Source organism: Podarcis liolepis (assembly GCF_965112155.1).
Source record: "Podarcis liolepis genome assembly, chromosome: 10".
In the NCBI taxonomy this organism is placed as follows: domain Eukaryota; kingdom Metazoa; phylum Chordata; class Lepidosauria; order Squamata; family Lacertidae; genus Podarcis; species Podarcis liolepis.
In genome coordinates this window covers 29,589,767-29,607,287 of record NC_139562.1, presented here as the reverse complement: position 1 = coordinate 29,607,287, position 17,521 = coordinate 29,589,767, and the positions used below count along the sequence as shown (strand labels likewise).

Sequence of the window (17,521 nt, the reverse complement as noted above, 5' to 3'; positions counted from 1 at the left end):
CCATCTCATTTCCCAATCTCTCTTTCTTCACACAGACATACTCTCTCAGGATTTTCTCTGCAAACATGCTTGAAAATGTTAAGATTCTCAAGATGCCAAACAGTATCAGATCCTTTTGCAGAGAATGTATGGGTGCCCACCATATACCGCACCCCGTGTTGGGTTTCCTAAGAAATGAGATTTAGAGACTCTCTGCTAAGCTCCTTGCATGCCATTTTAATTTGTTCCTTACACAGAGTTTTGCTGCCAGCTGCATATTCAACATGGCAAAAGACATTAGGACAGCTTGTTTCTTACTTGCATAGCATTTATGAACTGCTAAGCATTGGACGCGGGTGGCGCTGTGGGTTAAACCACAGAGCCTAGGGCTTGCCGATCAGAAGGTCAGCGGTTTGAATCCTCGCAACAGGGTGAGCTCCCGTTGCTCGGTCCCTGCTCCTGCCAACCTAGCAGTTCAAAAGTGCGTCAAAATGCAAGTAGATAAATAGGTACCGCTCCGGTGGGAAGGTAAATGATGTTTCTGTGCGCTGCTCTGGTTTCGCCAGAAGCGGCTTAGTCATGCTGGCTACATGAACCGGAAGCTGTATGCGAGCTCCCTCGGCCAGTAAAGTGAGATGAGCACCACAACCCCAGAGCTGTCTGCGACCGGACCTAACGGTCAGGGGTCTCTTTACCTTTGCACATTGGTTCCATTTGAAAGAATATATATGTAACTTTTAAGCCAGTGAAAGGTGTTGCACAGCAATCCTTAGGTGAATGCCTGATCTGGAAGGGGATGATCTGAACTTTAAGCCAAGGGACAGTCCTATACAGTGGAACCTAGGTTCCCGAACCCCTCCGTTGTCATATGTTTCGGTTCTTGAAAGCCGAAAACCCGGAAGAAAATGCTTCCGTTTTCAAACATTTTTTGGAACAAGAATGTGCGACGCAGTTTCCGCTGAGTGCAAGAAGCTCTTGCAACCAATGGGAAGGTGTGCCTCAGTTTTTGAATGTTTTGGAAGCCGAACAGGCTTCGGGAATGGAATTCCGTTTGAGAACCGAGGTGCCACTGTATATGGAGAAGTGCAACTGCACTGGTCTCCGTGCCATACTTTCCGACTGCAAAATTGATCAATAGTGCCTGCCCTTCATGTCTCTTCCTGTGACCAGGAACAAAAGGATCAAGGAGAGACAAGCCAAATGGTTAAGAAGCCAGGAGGAAAAAGGTAAGACAACAAAGTTCACATTTTTCTTTATTAGTCACACAGTTCAACACATAAAAGCGCTCTGAAGAGTACGCTGGACCCACATGGTCTTTTCTTGGTCAGTCATAGAGAAAGACACAACAGAAATAAAAAACCAACGGGAAAGCATATATGTCATAAATTTTAAGCTCTTCTGTAGCTTCTCTCCTTGCCAGTTTGCACAATCTACGTAAGAGTTAAGCTGAAACCAACACCCCTTTATTACCAAAAGATCACTCTTGCTAATCAGGACAAAATGCCATTCCACTGCATGAAAAAATATCAGAATGATACAGGATTGGAATAATTCCTCAGAAAACAAACAAGCATTCTCTCCCCGCCCCTCTTCCTTTGGTGTCGGGAGATTCATGTGGGCGAGTGAGGGGGGAGCGGACACTGGTCAAGGCGCATAATAGGCTCTCTGTCCTCAGAAGCAGCATTTCAAAAGGAATAAAAGTAAATGTGTAGGTGTAATGAAAGTGCAGTGTAGGAATTGAGAGCTTTAATGCTTAAACTGGCTGTTTGATCTTTAACCTCAGCAAATCTATGGGCCTCATTCCATGGATAATCATTCCCCTACCCCAAGATATGTTTGCTTTTTTCCAAATCTAACACCTTCTTAAATACTATATAAGGCTTAAGTTTTAGAAAACTTCATGCAGCAAAGCACCTATGCAAGAGAGTGTAAAAGGCAGGCTGTGAGATCCTTAAAACCAGTGGGGATTGGGAATGTAAACCGGGGTAATCTCTCCCCAGTGTCAAGTCCCATATTGCTGGTTCATAATGACTTGATCCTGATGAGAAGAATGATAGAGACAAAAACTGATTCTCCTGGATGTCCTTCCAATGCCCTTTATTGGTCTCAGTCTCTCAGAGGCTGATCGTTCTGGCTTCACCCAGCTCCCATTCACCCTGATTCCTTTCTTGTCTAATAAGAGCCATGCCAAGTAGTAGGGAAGGGGCATGTTGTAAGACCCGCCTACTAACAGCAAGGTAAGTTAAGAGAAAGAAGGAAGGAGACCAAACTTATCCACTTCCATTCTTCTCAAACACTGGGAAGCAGGAATGGGGACAAGTTTTTGGACTTAGCTGATGCTCAAGGAGGCCAGGCTGACCGCAAGAACCATTTCTGACATTTTAGTTAATGAAAGGGTGTGTTTGTGTGTGTCCTGCACATTCAGTCACAATCCCTCTGCACAGATAGGCACCATGGGATGAGGTTCAAGGGTGTTCTCCCAGGTAGTTGTCTCTTTCCTGCCACTTCCAGGGATGGGGAGTAAGATTTGGGGAAGAGACAAGGAAGGAGGAAAGGGTTTTCTGAAAGAGGGATTGTGCAAAAGCTGCCCCCAACTGCCCACATCCAGAACAGAATCTTGATTCCCCGACTGGGCTTATACAGACAAAAAAAGTCAATGTGGACAAGTTGCCTAGAGAAATAAAATTTATCAGTCTCTGAAGGGATTTCCCACTCCATCAAGTCCATGAGCTCAGGCATCATCAATGAGCTTCTCGCCATTCTCTTCCTCCTTCCTGTTGCACTCGCGGCTTCCGCAACCTTCCTCTTCGTCCTCATCCTCTGCACCGTCTGTGAAGACATCCTTCTGGCCATAGCTCAGCGTGGTACGTGCCAGGTCCACTTCGATGGGAAATACGTCGGCATCCCGCAGCACCGCGTAGCAGTCGTCATAGTACTTGGAAAGGGTTGAGACAAAGCGCTGGAGCTGGAACACAATGTCTTGCACTGCAAGAGAGGACAGATGGCGGTTAAGGGGTGGTGCAGCACGTGTGTAGGAAGCCGGCACCCAACTTACAGATTCCTCACAGTTACTGCAACCCTTGTTTTTAGTAGCCTGGCTTATGAGTTCAAATGCTACTTACTGTTTAAAGTAAAAGGCCTAAATGCCAAAGATTGTGGAACCAACAGCAAGCCCTTGGAAATAGGCTTTTTGGAACTCAATGGATATGACTTCCTGGTCTAATATATACAGCACTGCAAAGTGAAGGATCCAGAATGGATCAATTCAACCAAGCAGAGTCAGCAGTTGTTTATAGACAAAAGGAAGGTAAGCTGACATACATGGGAGAGATCTCAAGGTGCAGGGGTCTCAAAAGGAAGCAGCTCCACCACCGAGCTATTTCTTATTATACCTGACCCTATTGTGTTCTTATGGGATACAACCAGGGCTTTTTTTCCATCCAGAACTAAGTTCCGGCACGTCTCAAGGGGCCACCATTGGCAATCTAAGTTAACAAGGGAGGCATTCTGCCACCTCTTTTTCTAGAAAAATAAGCACTGGATACAACATGTTGAAAAGGTGCTCCTGTGTGCATCTCCACCCACCCTTCCTCCTAAACAAGGACACAGTTGTTCATGCTGCTCAACACTCCTTAAGCTCTAAGGTCACTTTTTCAAAAAAAGAAAAGTTTTTTTTTAAAAAAAACCACACATCACAGTGTTCTATGCTTTCAGCTTCACCTCAGAGAGCTCCCCCAGAACAAAGACACCTCTCCAATTCAACCTCCCTCCACACTGTATGTCTGATGTCCTAAAGTCACTCTGAAATATCCCTCTGCTTTTCTAGTTCCAGCGACATTAACGTTCTTATCCCACTACAGCAAAGGCAGGCAAGTAAGTTTCTATGTGTTACACACACAGAGATCTGGAAAAGTCACAACTAGAGTGAAAGAAAGGTCCAGAATCTGCATGTGTTTCCTGTGAAGGCCAACATTGTTCTTTACATCTTGGCTCAGCTCCTGGCTCATAAAACATCTGGATCTTGGTTTGCCAGTTACCCATCCCTGCACTGGAGCAATGGCACATTTGGCTGAACAGCTGGTGTACTTCAAGACAGGGTGGGGAAGAACACAGCCAGCCTCAGGTAAGAAGCAGTAGCATGCTTGATGGCAGGTGAACATTATTGGCTGCAGGGCAGGGAGCCTGCAGCCCTCCAGATGTTGTTGGAGTCCATCTCCCATCAGCCCCAGCCAGCATGGCCAATGGTCAGGGATGAAGGGAGTCGTAGACCTCAGAGTCTCTACAAACTAGTCTTTGGAAAAGGCAACCCCACTCACCATGTTTCTGGTCTAGCAGCTCCATCTTTTCTAGCACATCCTTCCGCATCTTGGCAAAGCGCGTCCGTGCCTCCTGGCGGCAACGCAGGATTAAGCGGTATTCGTAATTCCCAGTACTGACTCGGTAGAGTGGCTCTCCCAGCGCCTGCCCAAAATACGACATCAATGTAGCAACCAACCACAAATCGTGCAATGGCTTCATGTATGGCTAAATGCTTCCCTAATGTGCCCGGCCAAACTTAAGCTTCTCACTTGATCATGCTGCAACCCTGGCTGGCCAACAGCCAAACATTAAAAGCTATACATTCTGTTAGCTGCTTGCTTGGCAAGGTACAAATGACCACAGTGCTTGAAGTAAGTTCTAATCTTAGTTCATAAACTGACTTCCCCTCAGCCACAATTTAGAGTGGGGGGGGGGGGACTGTCATAAATGGTGTCAATCTGCACATCAATGCAAGATTCAGAAGAACGCCACTTTGGTGAGCATGAGCATAGTACACTCACCCCTGCATTTAAGTCTGTGGAAGCAGGCAAGCAGGCAATAGGAGCGCCCACAAGCAAAGATGGGACTATGATGGGATGTAACCACTGTGCATGCTAGTGCTCAGTACTTACAATGCAGCTGTATTCCTCATCATCCATCTCCTTCACCTTGAGACAGTAAGACTGAAAGGGAATAAGAAATAACCAATGTTACAAACTACTCCTACCATCCATCCAGACAGATTGGGATGTGCTTTTAAGTGGGGATGGACAGAACTGTCACTTCTAATTTCTCAAAGTTCCACATTTCTTCCAATGGTGGCTGTGCACACACCATGCATTGAAAGCACCCAACAAATCTTACCCCACATAGAACCACAGTTCCCAGTATCCTTAATGAACTACAGTTCCCAGGACATAGGAAGGGGAAACAGGCACATGCTAGTGTGGGAACTTATTCTAGGGAGACCACAGTCAATAAACAAAAAGAAAAACAGTGAATGGACGCATGTGTCAAAAAGTAACAGTGTGCTGCGTCCTCAATGGTCAGGCTTGGCAATGAGGAGAAATCACACACTAAGATCAGAGAGATGTAAACCCTGAAAAAGAAAGGAGGTGGTATTTCACAACATCTCTTCTTTCCTGATTGCCCAAGCCGAGGGAATGAAAAGAAATTAAACAGAAGTAAGATTTGCGCCTTAATACGAGAAAACATGTCCTATTCAAAGCTAGTTCTTAGGTCTCAACATTCATGCTGTGATGGAATTGCTGCCAGGAAGACATACCCGCTGCAGCTGTGTGTCAGGGAACTGCCATCAGTGCCCGAGGGAGAGAGCAAGCTCCAGAGGGATACCAGAGAGCGTCCCGGGATTGGGAGAAGCAGCCCATCTTCTGGGGAAGGGAATCAGCGTAGCTTCAGTGGAGAAGGGGGGCAGATGGGGGAATCAGCGAGGCGGTCACATGACTCCTTGCCGGGGGCCAGCGGGGAGAGGATGGGTCCTCCGCTGCCTACACCCTCCTTGCGCAGAAGGCTTCTGCGCAGGGAGAGTAGGAGGAGACTGGGCATCAAAGAGCTTCTTTGCTGGAAGAAGTTTAAGAAACGCCCACTGACGGATTCTGCCAGTGATTGAGACAGCCACGGGTGAGTGGCTGTCCGGACAGGAAAGGTTCACTCAGGCAACCCGGCCAGGTGTTGGCACAGGCTGACGCACGAGCAACCCCTAGAACCACTACACTGTGGAGTAGTACATATTTGTATGGTGCTACTGGTTTGCACTGGGGCCTTGTCCTATCCCCTTGGGTCTTCTTCTAGCTCTTGTTTTTATTTTAAAACAGGAAAATGAGCAGACCTGAAAGAAACAGCACCCTGTCTAGCTACCAACAGCATGCTGTGAATGCTACTACAATCTGATCACACAAGCTGTGTTCTGTTTTCTGGTGCTGCCAGTTTCCCTTGGCTTGATATATCTGACCTGGGAGTGCAAGGCAAAGCCATCGGTAGGTCTCTTGCATGAAATGTCTACTTGTTCTGAATGTTTCCGTGACTTACCATTTAGGAAGCCTGAGTGAGCAAACAGAGCCTTCTGTAATTGCTCCTCCTTGTTCACTACTGCCAGAACACCTGGGACCCACTAGTGTCAGTATTTCAGGCTATGCCAACCACCCTCTTGAGCATTCTTAACAACAACAAATGAAGAGCTTACCAAATACTCAAACTTGACATCCAGATACTTCTTGATAGTTAGCCTTGTGTCAGGAATGGCCTTGTTCAGGTAAGTGTTCAGGTCAGTCAGCATCTGTAAGGAAAGGCTGAATGGTGAAAAATGTAGGACCAAACAGAGCAGAAAAGGTTCTTCTGCATGCAACAAGCCTAGTAATCTCAAGAAGTGGATGTGATCTGTGAATGTCAACCCTTCCGTCAGCTCTCAGCATAGTTAAAACACCTGATGCACAACGGAGCCTCCCTCTCACTTAAGAGGACCTGATGCAACATTTGTGGCACATCTATTAGCCAATCTGAGGGAGGCTCTGCTCACCACTCCTGTTATTGGTCCGATCCAAAGCCACATAGAATTAGCACCCTTCTGCCACTTCCACCTACTCCCCTGTCTTAGTTCAAGGCATTCCAGGTCTATGAGCCCCTCTTCCCCCACCACTGCCCCATATCTGGCTTCCTCTGTTTTAATGGACCTTGATGTGTCCCTGCCTAGCTGGGAGGGGTGATGTGGAGAGAGCAGACAAGCAGAGCTAGATGAAAAGCCCCACGTAACAGTGAGTAAAGAGCTGTACTACAACTGGCCTAATGCCATCCTTTGTCATCCAACACTGTTACCCCTTTTATTGAGCCTTATCTGCCTCACCTCACTTTTGCCCTCCAAAGGAGACTGCAAACCATTTATTCTTATTCTTATTTTTAATTGAATTTATATACTGCCCTATACCTGGGGGTCTCAGGGTGGTTCGCAGTGTTGCCTTAGTCTCTGTAAAACACCCCAGACATTCCCTGGAAGGTGATGAACTCCCCCTTCACTGGAGGTTTTTAAGCAGAGGTTGTATGGCCATCTGCCACAAATGCTTTAGCTAAGATTCCTGCATTGAAGGGATTGGACTGGATGAACCCTACAAACTTCTACAATTCTATGTTTCTTTACCGGCTTGATAGTTTTTAGAAGGCGGATTCCAAACTTCTCAATGCTGCGATGGGCATCTGCAAATTTCACAAAGGCTTCGCTTGCAGCTGGTTGAGGCTCCCGTACACCAATGACCGAGAAAACATCACCAAATGCTGGGCAAAAATAGCAAAACATGTATTTGGCTTGTGGTTGGCTTCTGGACTATTTCCTCATTTCAGCTCATGATCATTACCATAGTATAAACACCATGCTTTTACTACTTCAAATATCACCACAGCCCTGCCAGCAAGGTCAGAAGACACTGCCCCACCTACCGACCCTTAATGGAGGTCCATACTGCTCTGAGATTAGACTTGGCTGCAACCCAACAGGTATCCTCCAAGCCCACCATTTTCAGTCATTTGCTTCATGATGCTCCCTGCTCTCCAGTGAAATTGGCAAGGCTTTCCTCCAAGCAGTTTATGAAAACCCCCTGATCTAGTGAGTTGTGGGGGGTAGTCAAGGTCTAGGTGGTGTAGGTTTTGGTGTGAGGTGGGTTTTTTTTGCTGGGGGAGGGTTGTAGACAGGGTGGTGAGCAGCACAAGCAGGGGTGGAGCCCCAAATGTATATGTCCACAGGTGACACAAACAATTCATATTGGTTGAAATAAGATTCTAAGCCCATCTTTTGGAATGGCACGTCTATTGATTTGAGCACCTGATACAGGTGCACTTTAAACTGCTTTTCTGCAGGCCAATAGCAGAAGAGAAGCTCAAAAGGATTTTTTTTTACCTGTCAGCACACACACTTGAGAGAAGCAAATCCCAAACTTTACAAACTACTGGCACTAAGACCTGTAGTTCTCATAATTGTCTTGGATGACAATTATAGCATTTTCAAGATCTAAGATGAGAGATTTCCTGCCCAGAGAAGCATGCGCCATGATTTGGTCACAACCTGAAAGTCTTCTGGTCCATGTTTACCTCTGTGAGTTTGAGAAAGTTCAAAGAAAGCTCTGAGGAGACTCTTTGTGTGTTCCGTCATGCCTAGACAGAGTTAGAGGAAAAAACAAAACATTCACTATGGACATGGAGTGGGATATAATTACTTTTAAATTCAGGACATTAGCACCAAAGCAGGCATTTGGGAAAAGAAAACAAAGACCAAGTGTGGTTGGGGGGGATCTCCACTGACGTCACCTTTCGTACCATGAGAAAAATGTAGCCTATGCTGGTTCTCGTCAGTGAGACTGCCTGCAGGAAAGACTGTGTGGCAAGAGCAGTGCTGACCTGGATGTCATTAACTGCTCTGCTCCTGGGTTGGTTTGTGTGTGTGCGCGCACGCAGGGACATGCAAGTGATTCTTGGAAGGATTTACTCTCTGCCCTATCAGCAACACCAAGGCAAAAAACCTGTGGTAACCCAGAGGTTATTGAGCATCTTGTATAGGATAAGGTTGCCTGTTGGTTTGTTCTAGGGTGAAAAATTTACCTGTCCCCACTGAAAAAAACTCTGCAAGCCCTCTTAAAGATTTAAATGGTGGAAAAACAGGATATAAATCTAATAAAGAAAATAAATATTGTCTCTTATCTACTATGCATATATGAGGGGTAGCCTCCTGGGCTGAAACCTTAAAAGCTTATAGGCCATGAGGGTGAGATATGTTGCTCAAAGCATTCAATCCTTCAATAAATGATCAACATAAGCCCCAAGACACAAACCCCTTTCTACGTTTCACAATAAGGAAGGAAAATGTCTATTTACCTTTGTATAGCTCTGCGGTCCTCTCCAGCTCTTCCAGTCTTTTTACTAACCCATCTACCAAAAAGAGAGAGAGAGAGAACACACCAGGGAAAAGGGTAGGAATCCATTATTACAATGAGAGTTTGATGCCATAAGAGCTGAAATCCTCTAGTTAGGGTTCCCATTGTCAGAGCTTTCACAAATGCGCATTCATGATACAGATTTACGAAACAGGCATCAAGCCACATACAAACAAATGTGGAAGTGCGGGTATATATGCTGTACAGAGAAAGGCAACCCTCTTCATGTCACCTAGAAAAGAGAATGAAGAATGACAAAGCAGTGAAGTCCAGAGAGCAAACTACCAAAAGTTTGAGCAGTGGCGAGGCAAATGAGAAAGAGGAAGAGAAAAGTTGTCAGAAAGACTTTAGTGCAGGAAAAGACTGCCTAGAGCTGAAGGAGAGGGTCCCGAAATCACACATCTTTTCACAAATTCAGGAGAAAGAATACTGCATTTGGATTCTCCAGTTCATCAAATTTCTGCCAACTTTCACTGTCAGCCTGTGATATAGCACAATGAAATGTTAGAGTACTTCACACATATTATCTCATTAATCTTTACAGCAACCCTGTAGGTAAGGGGCAGTATTATTACGCCTACACTGCAGATGAGGGGCTAAGGCTAAGACAAAGTAGGCTGCCGATGGAGGCGAGATTTGAACCGAGGACTTTCTGGTTCACATTATTATCTCATTATTTAGCCCAGCTCCCAATGCCACAAAATTATGAACCAATGCAGAAGGCCACTTTCAGGACAACACACACTTTGTAAGTGTGTGAGAATGCGAACATGGTCCTTGGCATCGCTTGGAACAGTCCCAGAGGCCAAGTGTGAATGTCCTCCTTGAATGCTGCTTACCGTTGCAGAGGATGGCTCGGCTCAGTCCCAGGGCATCCGCTGTCCCTGAGCTCATGTTCTCTACCAGGCGGTGCTTCACTTTCTTCAGCACTATATTCCAGGAAAGAAACACACTCTGTGAACAGAATCATTTCTCTATGCTGATAGCACAGCAATTATACTATTATATCTAGTCAGACAGAAGAAGCCCAATGAAGAGGAAATCGTAACTTGGCTAATTATAAAAGAAATGCCACAGAAAAGCCAGTCCTGTTTACTACATCAGCAATTACCAGGGAGACTGAGAGGTCGGCACGACATACCAATATCTAATGTCTTTCCCTGCTTCGGATCAGCCTGGAGTTTGTTGTAATGGATCGTCACTTCTCCCTGGAAGAGGAAAAGCCAGAGCTATTGTTCTGCAATTGAGAGGAAGGGAGACGGCTTCCACTAAAAAGCAACAATAGACACTTTGCATTCCAGAAACCCCTTCCTACCTCTCACCTTCACCACCTGTATCATTTTGGCCACTTCAACTTTGGTTTTCCCTTTGACTGACTTCCCATTCACACCTGTGATTTCATCACCAGCTGCCAAAGTTCCATCCTGAGCTGCAGGACTGTTATCAAATACCTGAAGAGGAAGACACAGTGAAGGTGAAAGCAGGAAAAAGGCAAAGACGGGAGTAAGGAACCAGAATGGCAGCACATCTGTTTTCATGCCCCTTTGCTCATATTATTTATAAAAAGTCTTTAAACCTCAGAGTTTTCACTCACATTAATTTCATGAATGTTGTTGTTGCACACACTATCATGATCAAATGGGTCCCGTCCCCCCGACTTACAGAAACACCATTATCACAGGAGGGATACCTCTGAATCGGCATTTCTCTATGGTGAAAAACTAATATTGGAGACCAATAAAAAACATATTCATGATCCCATCTATTCACATATTTGCTGGATCACCCAAATTAAACAGCCTAATATCAAATTAAAAATGGCTGTTCTTCACATTTGTGTTGGTCAAAAATTCAAATTTGTTAGATATTGGGAAAATGTCCTTAGTGTCACTTGTGACACATCCCTTGCAGGTGAAAAATGCTGAATACAGTGGTGCCTCGCAAGACGAAATTAATTCGTTCCGCAATTCTCTTCGTCTTGCGGTTTTTTCGTCTTGCGATGCACGGTTTCCCATAGGAATGCATTGAAAATCAATTAATGCGTTCCTAGGGAAACCGACTGGACCTCTTCTGAAGGCGGGCGGGGGGCCAAAGTCTTTGCCCCCCCCCCCGCCTGCCTTCAAAAGGTGTCCCCGCTGCGGCGGGAGGTGTCCCATGCCCCCCGCCCGGCTTCGGAGCACCGGGAGAAGCGATCTCCCTTCAGCCGCTTGCAGCAAAAGATGTCGGGGGAAGCGGGAAGCGAAGCGCTTCGCTTCCCGCTTCCCCCGCACCTCTTCTAAAGCAAGGGGCTGGGGGGAGATAGCGATCTCCCCCCAGCCCCTTGCAGCAAAAGACGTCGGGGGAAGCGGGGAAGCGAAGCGCTTCGCTTCCCGCTTCCCCCGCACCTCTTCTAAAGCAAGGGGCTGGGGGGAGATAGCGATCTCCCCCCAGCCCCTTGCAGCAAAAGACGTCGGGGGAAGCGGGGAAGCGAAGCGCTTCGCTTCCCGCTTCCCCCGCACCTCTTCTAAAGCAAGGGGCTGGGGGGAGATAGCGATCTCCCCGCAGCCCCTTGCTGCAAAAGACCGGGGGAAGCGGGGAAGCGAAGCGCTTCGCTTCCCGCTTCCCCCGCACCTCTTCTAAAGCAAGGGGCTGGGGGGAGATAGCGATCTCCCCGCAGCCCCTTGCTGCAAAAGACCGGGGGAAGCGGGGAAGCGAAGCGCTTCGCTTCCCGCTTCCCCCGCACCTCTTCTAAAGCAAGGGGCTGGGGGGAGATAGCGATCTCCCCCCAGCCCCTTGCAGCGAAAGACGTCGGGGGAAGCGGGAAGCGAAGCGCTTCGCTTCCCGCTTCCCCCGCACCTCTTCTAAAGCAAGGGGCTGGGGGGAGATAGCGATCTCCCCCCAGCCCCTTGCAGCAAAAGACGTCGGGGGAAGCGGGGAAGCGAAGCGCTTCGCTTCCCGCTTCCCCCGACATCTTTCGCTGCAAGGGGCTGGGGGGAGATCGCTATCTCCCCCCAGCCCCTTGCTTTAGAAGAGGTGCGGGGGAAGCGGGAAGCGAAGCGCTTCGCTTCCCCGCTTCCCCCGGTCTTTTGCAGCAAGGGGCTGCGGGGAGATCGCTATCTCCCCCCAGCCCCTTGCTTTAGAAGAGGTGCGGGGGAAGCGGGAAGCGAAGCGCTTCGCTTCCCCGCTTCCCCCGGTCTTTTGCAGCAAGGGGCTGCGGGGAGATCGCTATCTCCCCCCAGCCCCTTGCTTTAGAAGAGGTGCGGGGGAAGCGGGAAGCGAAGCGCTTCGCTTCCCCGCTTCCCCCGGTCTTTTGCAGCAAGGGGCTGCGGGGAGATCGCTATCTCCCCCCAGCCCCTTGCTTTAGAAGAGGTGCGGGGGAAGCGGGAAGCGAAGCGCTTCGCTTCCCCGCTTCCCCCGGTCTTTTGCAGCAAGGGGCTGCGGGGAGATCGCTATCTCCCCCCAGCCCCTTGCTTTAGAAGAGGTGCGGGGGAAGCGGGAAGCGAAGCGCTTCGCTTCCCCGCTTCCCCCGGTCTTTTGCAGCAAGGGGCTGCGGGGAGATCGCTATCTCCCCCCAGCCCCTTGCTTTAGAAGAGGTGCGGGGGAAGCGGGAAGCGAAGCGCTTCGCTTCCCCGCTTCCCCCGGTCTTTTGCAGCAAGGGGCTGCAGGGAGATCGCTATCTCCCCGCGGCCCCTTGCTTCAAAGAGAAGATCCGCTGTCCCCGGGGCAAGCTTCGTTTTGCGAAGCAAGCCCATAGGGAAATTCGTCTTGCGAGGCAACTCGAAAACGAAAAAACCTTTCGTTTTGCGAGTTTTTCGTCTCGCGAGGCGTTCGTCTTGCGGGGTACCACTGTATGTTCACAGCTCTCACTGGACCATGAGATTTCCCCTTAGGATTTCTTTTTAGGTCACACACATGAAATTCAGTAAACTTAATAATATAATTCTTTACAAGTCTATGAAGTATTTTAAAGAGGAAAAGAGCAAATAACAACGGACCAACAGACCAATACAGTTAACTTGCCAAATCTGCCACTCAAGTTGCTCTGTGGCAGACAGAAAGGCATTGGGAGACAATGTTTTTGCATTTATGTGTAAGGCTGTTGCTGGCGGAAGTCCAATGAAACTGAGAATTACACTATGCTCAAAACTGTGTGGTCCAATCACACCCTCAGTGCAATCCTAACTGTCCTTCTTTTCCCTAGGATAAAACACTCCTCTCCTAAAAACACCAACCTGAACTATATAGAGGCAGGGACAGTACTGAGCTCCTCCCCCGATGCTGATACCAATCAGATTTTGAGAGTCCTTTTTCAAGACCACTGTCCCAGGCACAGTGGGAATCCCCCTAGAATAAAACAGAGGTACAGAAATTTGCATAAAAGTGGATGCCACCATCAACGTGTCATCTCTGCTTTTGGAATATATTGTAGAATATATTGGGACAGCAATGATCACATAAGAAACATAACACATGTGAAACACAGTAATTATATTATCAGAGAAAGGAAAATTGTATTATGTGTTTACATACATAACAGTAATAACAATACCTTCTCCTTCTAGTACATGTATTCCTTTCCAGATACAAACCCTCATTCCTGTTCTCTCATAAAATTAAAATCATAGTATCCAACCCAAGTAGGAGATATGTCCTTATGAACTGAATTAAGCCCCCAAACCAAGTCATATGCAAATTAGCTCTAAATTCAACCCTCTAAGGATATTCAGGGTTATTTTTTAGGGTGCTCATTCCACTTTGTTCCAACCCAAATTCTGTGGGTGCAGTCCAAAAAGTTGACAGTACTAATTCCTTACCTGAACAGCTCATTTTTTCCTGGAAAAAACAAACATATATACATACAAACCTACTGAGGAAAAAGAAAAGAAAAAGAAAAAAGAAGGCACTTACAGCTTGTCCTCTTCAATGTCATAGTCCAAGTCTGCAAACATGGTTCCAAATTATTGATGGTTTCTTGTGGGAGACTCTGACTGCTCCAAACTACCTGGAAAGGAGAGGAAAAAAACCCCACCATCACCTGACTTGCTACCTCTGAAAGCTCTCTGCCTTCAGTTTTAAACTGATTTGCTGCTGCTGTTTTAAAGTGAATTGTGACTTTGTGACATTATTCTGGTTGTATGTTGTTGTTTGTTCATTTTTGTTGGTTTTAATGCCTGTAAACCATCCAGATAACTTTGGCTGTAGGGCAGTCTAAAAACAGTATTAAATAAATTAATAAAGTGCTCCAGAGCACCTAAATCTCACTGCAGGTAAGTACCATGTCAGCGCCATGACATAAACTATGCTTCCCCATTCAAAGCAACATCTAAATCAGCTCTGACTTGTTGGCAGTTCCTCCGAAATGCACAGAATGGATGCTGTACAATAACAGAACAGACCATTTTCTTTGTTTTATCATTTCACGGCTCCCATAGTTTTTTAAGCACAGAATTCTATATTCATGTCCCAGCATGGATACTTTCTGTAGCTCAGGCATGACTGTATTGCTCTACCTTTTGGCCTGGTTCATACACCTAACAGAGAGAGAAGTCTGCTTTTGCTAGAGAAATTTAGTTTTTAATTATCTAGCATTGCTTGTGTGTGTGTGTGAAAAGCCTAGAAAATGAATTTTATTTAAACATCACATTCTTCCAAACATCACAATACTACCAACAGTAGTTAATAACAACAATAATAATAACAACAACAAAAACCAGCAGCAGCTACATGATGCCATCCCTATTTTTTCTTCACAACAGCCCTTACGGGGTAGGCTTGGGGGGGAACTGCGAGGCTCTCCTTCCCATAGGGACCGTCCGAGTTCCCCTTTACAACCCTTAAGAAGGAGCGGGATATTATTATTATTATTATTATTATTATTATTGGTGGGGGGAGGGGGGGTCGCCCTGCCTTTTCCCCTCACCGGAAGCGCCTGCCTGGAGCTCAGCATCCGCATCCACCTGCTGGCTTTCTCCTCGCCTCCTCTACCTGTCAAGCCCCAGAGGCTCCCCCTGGATTCTCCACGTCAGTGCCAAACCCCGCCGGAAGCCTCCGCCCACTTCGCTTGCATAGCCACGCCCCTCTCTTCGAGGTCCAAAGGCTGTCGAAGGAGGTTAGGAAGAAAGAAGGAACCCGAGCCCGCTCGTCTCTCGCGATAACAACACTTCGAACGCCGCGGATTGGCGTCAGAATGGGAGGGGGGAAGCAGTTGGTTGCCGCGGTAACAGAGGTAGAACGCGTCGACGTCGCAGCGAAAAGGGGATGTGGGCGGGGCCTAGCAGCTTCCCGTTCTAGGTGGGCGGGAACGGTGACGTGTGACGGGTCCGCTGCAAAACCGCAGAATTACGGTCTATTAGGCGATTTAATTCTGCGGCATGCATGAGGATCTGAATGTTTTATAACAGTGTTGCTGTGGAATTTTTATTTCTCATGGACCAGTGCAGCTGCCTACATTTGTGCGTATGTGTGCAAATAGCCATCAATGGTCGGTCACAACCTTTCATGAAACTGCGACATGTATTTTGTGTCGCCTTAAAAAAAAAAAAATGGCACGAGGTCCCTCGGATCATAGACTCCCTCCATCAAATGCAAAGAAATGTGAACCTCATTTGATGCATGAAAATGTGAACCTCATTTGGAATGTGGGATTAAAAAAAACAAGACCCAAATGGTTTACTAGAGTGAGTTGAGGCACAAACAGTTGATTTACTCATGCACTGATATGAAATAGTAAAGTCACCCAATTTAACTTCCCTGCTATGTAAACAATAAATAAGTTATACGGTCTAACACAGTGTTGTCACTTAGCGTTCAGCCTCCGTGTACCCAGGCTTTCCTTTAGTCTTTCAGTCCAAGTCTTATCCAGACGTTGGGGGGTCACTGGTTTGAGAACATAAGGAGAGTCTGCCTTCTCCCCCAGCATCCTGTTCTCACAGAGTGGCCAGGCCTGCAAGCAGAACCTGAGCACAAGAGCATTCGTGTCCCCTCCTGTTTCCAGCAACTGATATTCAGGAGCATGCCACCTCTGATAGTGGAGGTAGAACATAACCATTGTGACTAGTAGCCATTGATAGCTGTATCCTCCACGAATTTGTCTAATCTTTTAAAGCCATCCAAGTCGGTGGCCATCACTGCCTTCTGTGGGAGTGAGTTCCATAGTTTTAATTTCACTGTCTGAACAAGTACAGTGGTACCTCGGGTTACATACGCTTCAGGTTACAGATGCTTCAGGTTACACAGTGGCGTAGCGTGGGTTGTCAGCACCCGGGGCAAGGCAAGTAATTTGCGCCCCCTAACCCGTGGATTTGCACCCCCTAACCCTAACCCCCAGATGTTGCGCCCGGTGCAGCCGGCCCCCCCTGCACCCCCCACTCTACGCCACTGAGGTTACAGACTCCGCTAACCCAGAAATAGTACCTCAGGTTAAGAACTTTGCTTCAGGATGAGAACAGAAATCGTGCTCCGGCGGCACAGCAGCAGCGTGAGGCCCCATTAGCTAAAGTGGTGCTTCAGGTTAAGAACAGTTTTAGGTTAACAACAGACCTCCAGAACGAATTAAGTACTTAACCCGAGGTACCACTGTACTTTCTTTTATCTGTCCTGGATCTTCCAGCATTCACATTCATTGGATCAAGTTCTAGCGTTATGAGAGAGAAAAAACCTTATTTCCCTCCATCTTATTTCTCCATGTCATGTATAGTTTTATCCACCTCTTACTCGCCTTTTCTCTAAACCAAAAGCTTGACCGTCAGAATGTTTAATAGCGTTTTTACCTCAGCAGAAGATTCCAAGAACTAAAAGAGGGCTTTGATTTAAAATAAAAAAAGAAAATCAAGAAGGAAGCCTATTGCTTCATGTGTCATTCCCCCCCCCCCCCAACCACTGTTAAATGTCTGAAGTACCAAGGTTCTTCCGACCTGACTTTTGACACAAAGAAGAGAGTCTGTGGATCATGGCTTTGTTAACAATTGCTTCTCTTTCCCTCAGTGCATAAAAGTTTTGTGCGTGCAGTTAAGTGACATGAATGAACACGCAGATCAAAGCATCTGAAGGTGAAACCACCCATGTCGAAGGGACAGCATGACGTGTGTAGCTAAGAGCTGAAGCTGTGTGTGTGAGAGAGGGAGACAAGTGGTTTATTCTTCCAAGCAAACTGGCCTATGGTGACGGGTCTCTTACAAGCTCGGTCTGTATGAGGAAAGAATCATAGCTCGGTGGGACGGCATATGCAGAAGAAACCACATTTAATCCCAGGGATCTCCAGTACTAAAGGAGCAGGTGGTGTGATAGACCTTTGCTCAAGTTTCTGGAGAGCTACTCCCAATCACAGGAGG

At 47.0% G+C, this 17,521-nt stretch overlaps 1 protein-coding gene across 3 annotated transcripts; it reads right to left on the bottom strand.

The window, feature by feature from the left end:
• Positions 1-1,219: 1,219 nt before the first annotated feature.
• PICK1 (protein interacting with PRKCA 1) lies at positions 1,220-15,357 on the bottom strand. 3 transcript variants are annotated; one of them, XM_083462367.1, is made up of 13 exons: positions 15,112-15,357; positions 14,100-14,193; positions 13,424-13,535; positions 10,535-10,663; positions 10,354-10,420; positions 10,052-10,141; positions 9,154-9,207; positions 8,374-8,436; positions 7,430-7,563; positions 6,482-6,574; positions 4,911-4,961; positions 4,296-4,440; positions 1,220-2,964 (listed from the first exon to the last, which is right to left on the bottom strand). In XM_083462367.1, the coding sequence occupies exons 2-13, from the start codon at positions 14,138-14,140 to the stop codon at positions 2,711-2,713; spliced, it is 1,233 nt and encodes a 410-aa protein (XP_083318493.1). In that variant the 5' UTR covers positions 14,141-14,193; positions 15,112-15,357; the 3' UTR covers positions 1,220-2,710. The 3 variants fall into 3 exon arrangements, with proteins under 3 accessions (XP_083318493.1, XP_083318494.1, XP_083318495.1); XM_083462368.1 differs by having other exon boundaries at positions 14,100-14,189; positions 15,112-15,352; XM_083462369.1 differs by having other exon boundaries at positions 15,177-15,352.
• Positions 15,358-17,521: the final 2,164 nt, after the last annotated feature.

What these genes read in the sequence shown, in the direction of transcription:
- PICK1 (XM_083462367.1), bottom strand. Translation starts at nt 14,140, where the DNA reads ATGTTTGCAGACTTGGACTATGACATTGAAGAGGACAAGCT. An exon ending in CCTGCCTCTATATAGTTCAG is followed by an intron (nt 10,664 to 13,423) that starts GTTGGTGTTTTT and finishes CTTCCTCTTCAG; the next exon opens with GTATTTGATAACAGTCCTGC. An exon ending in ATGAGGAATACAGCTGCATT is followed by an intron (nt 4,441 to 4,910) that starts GTAAGTACTGAG and finishes TATTTTGGGCAG; the next exon opens with GCGCTGGGAGAGCCACTCTA.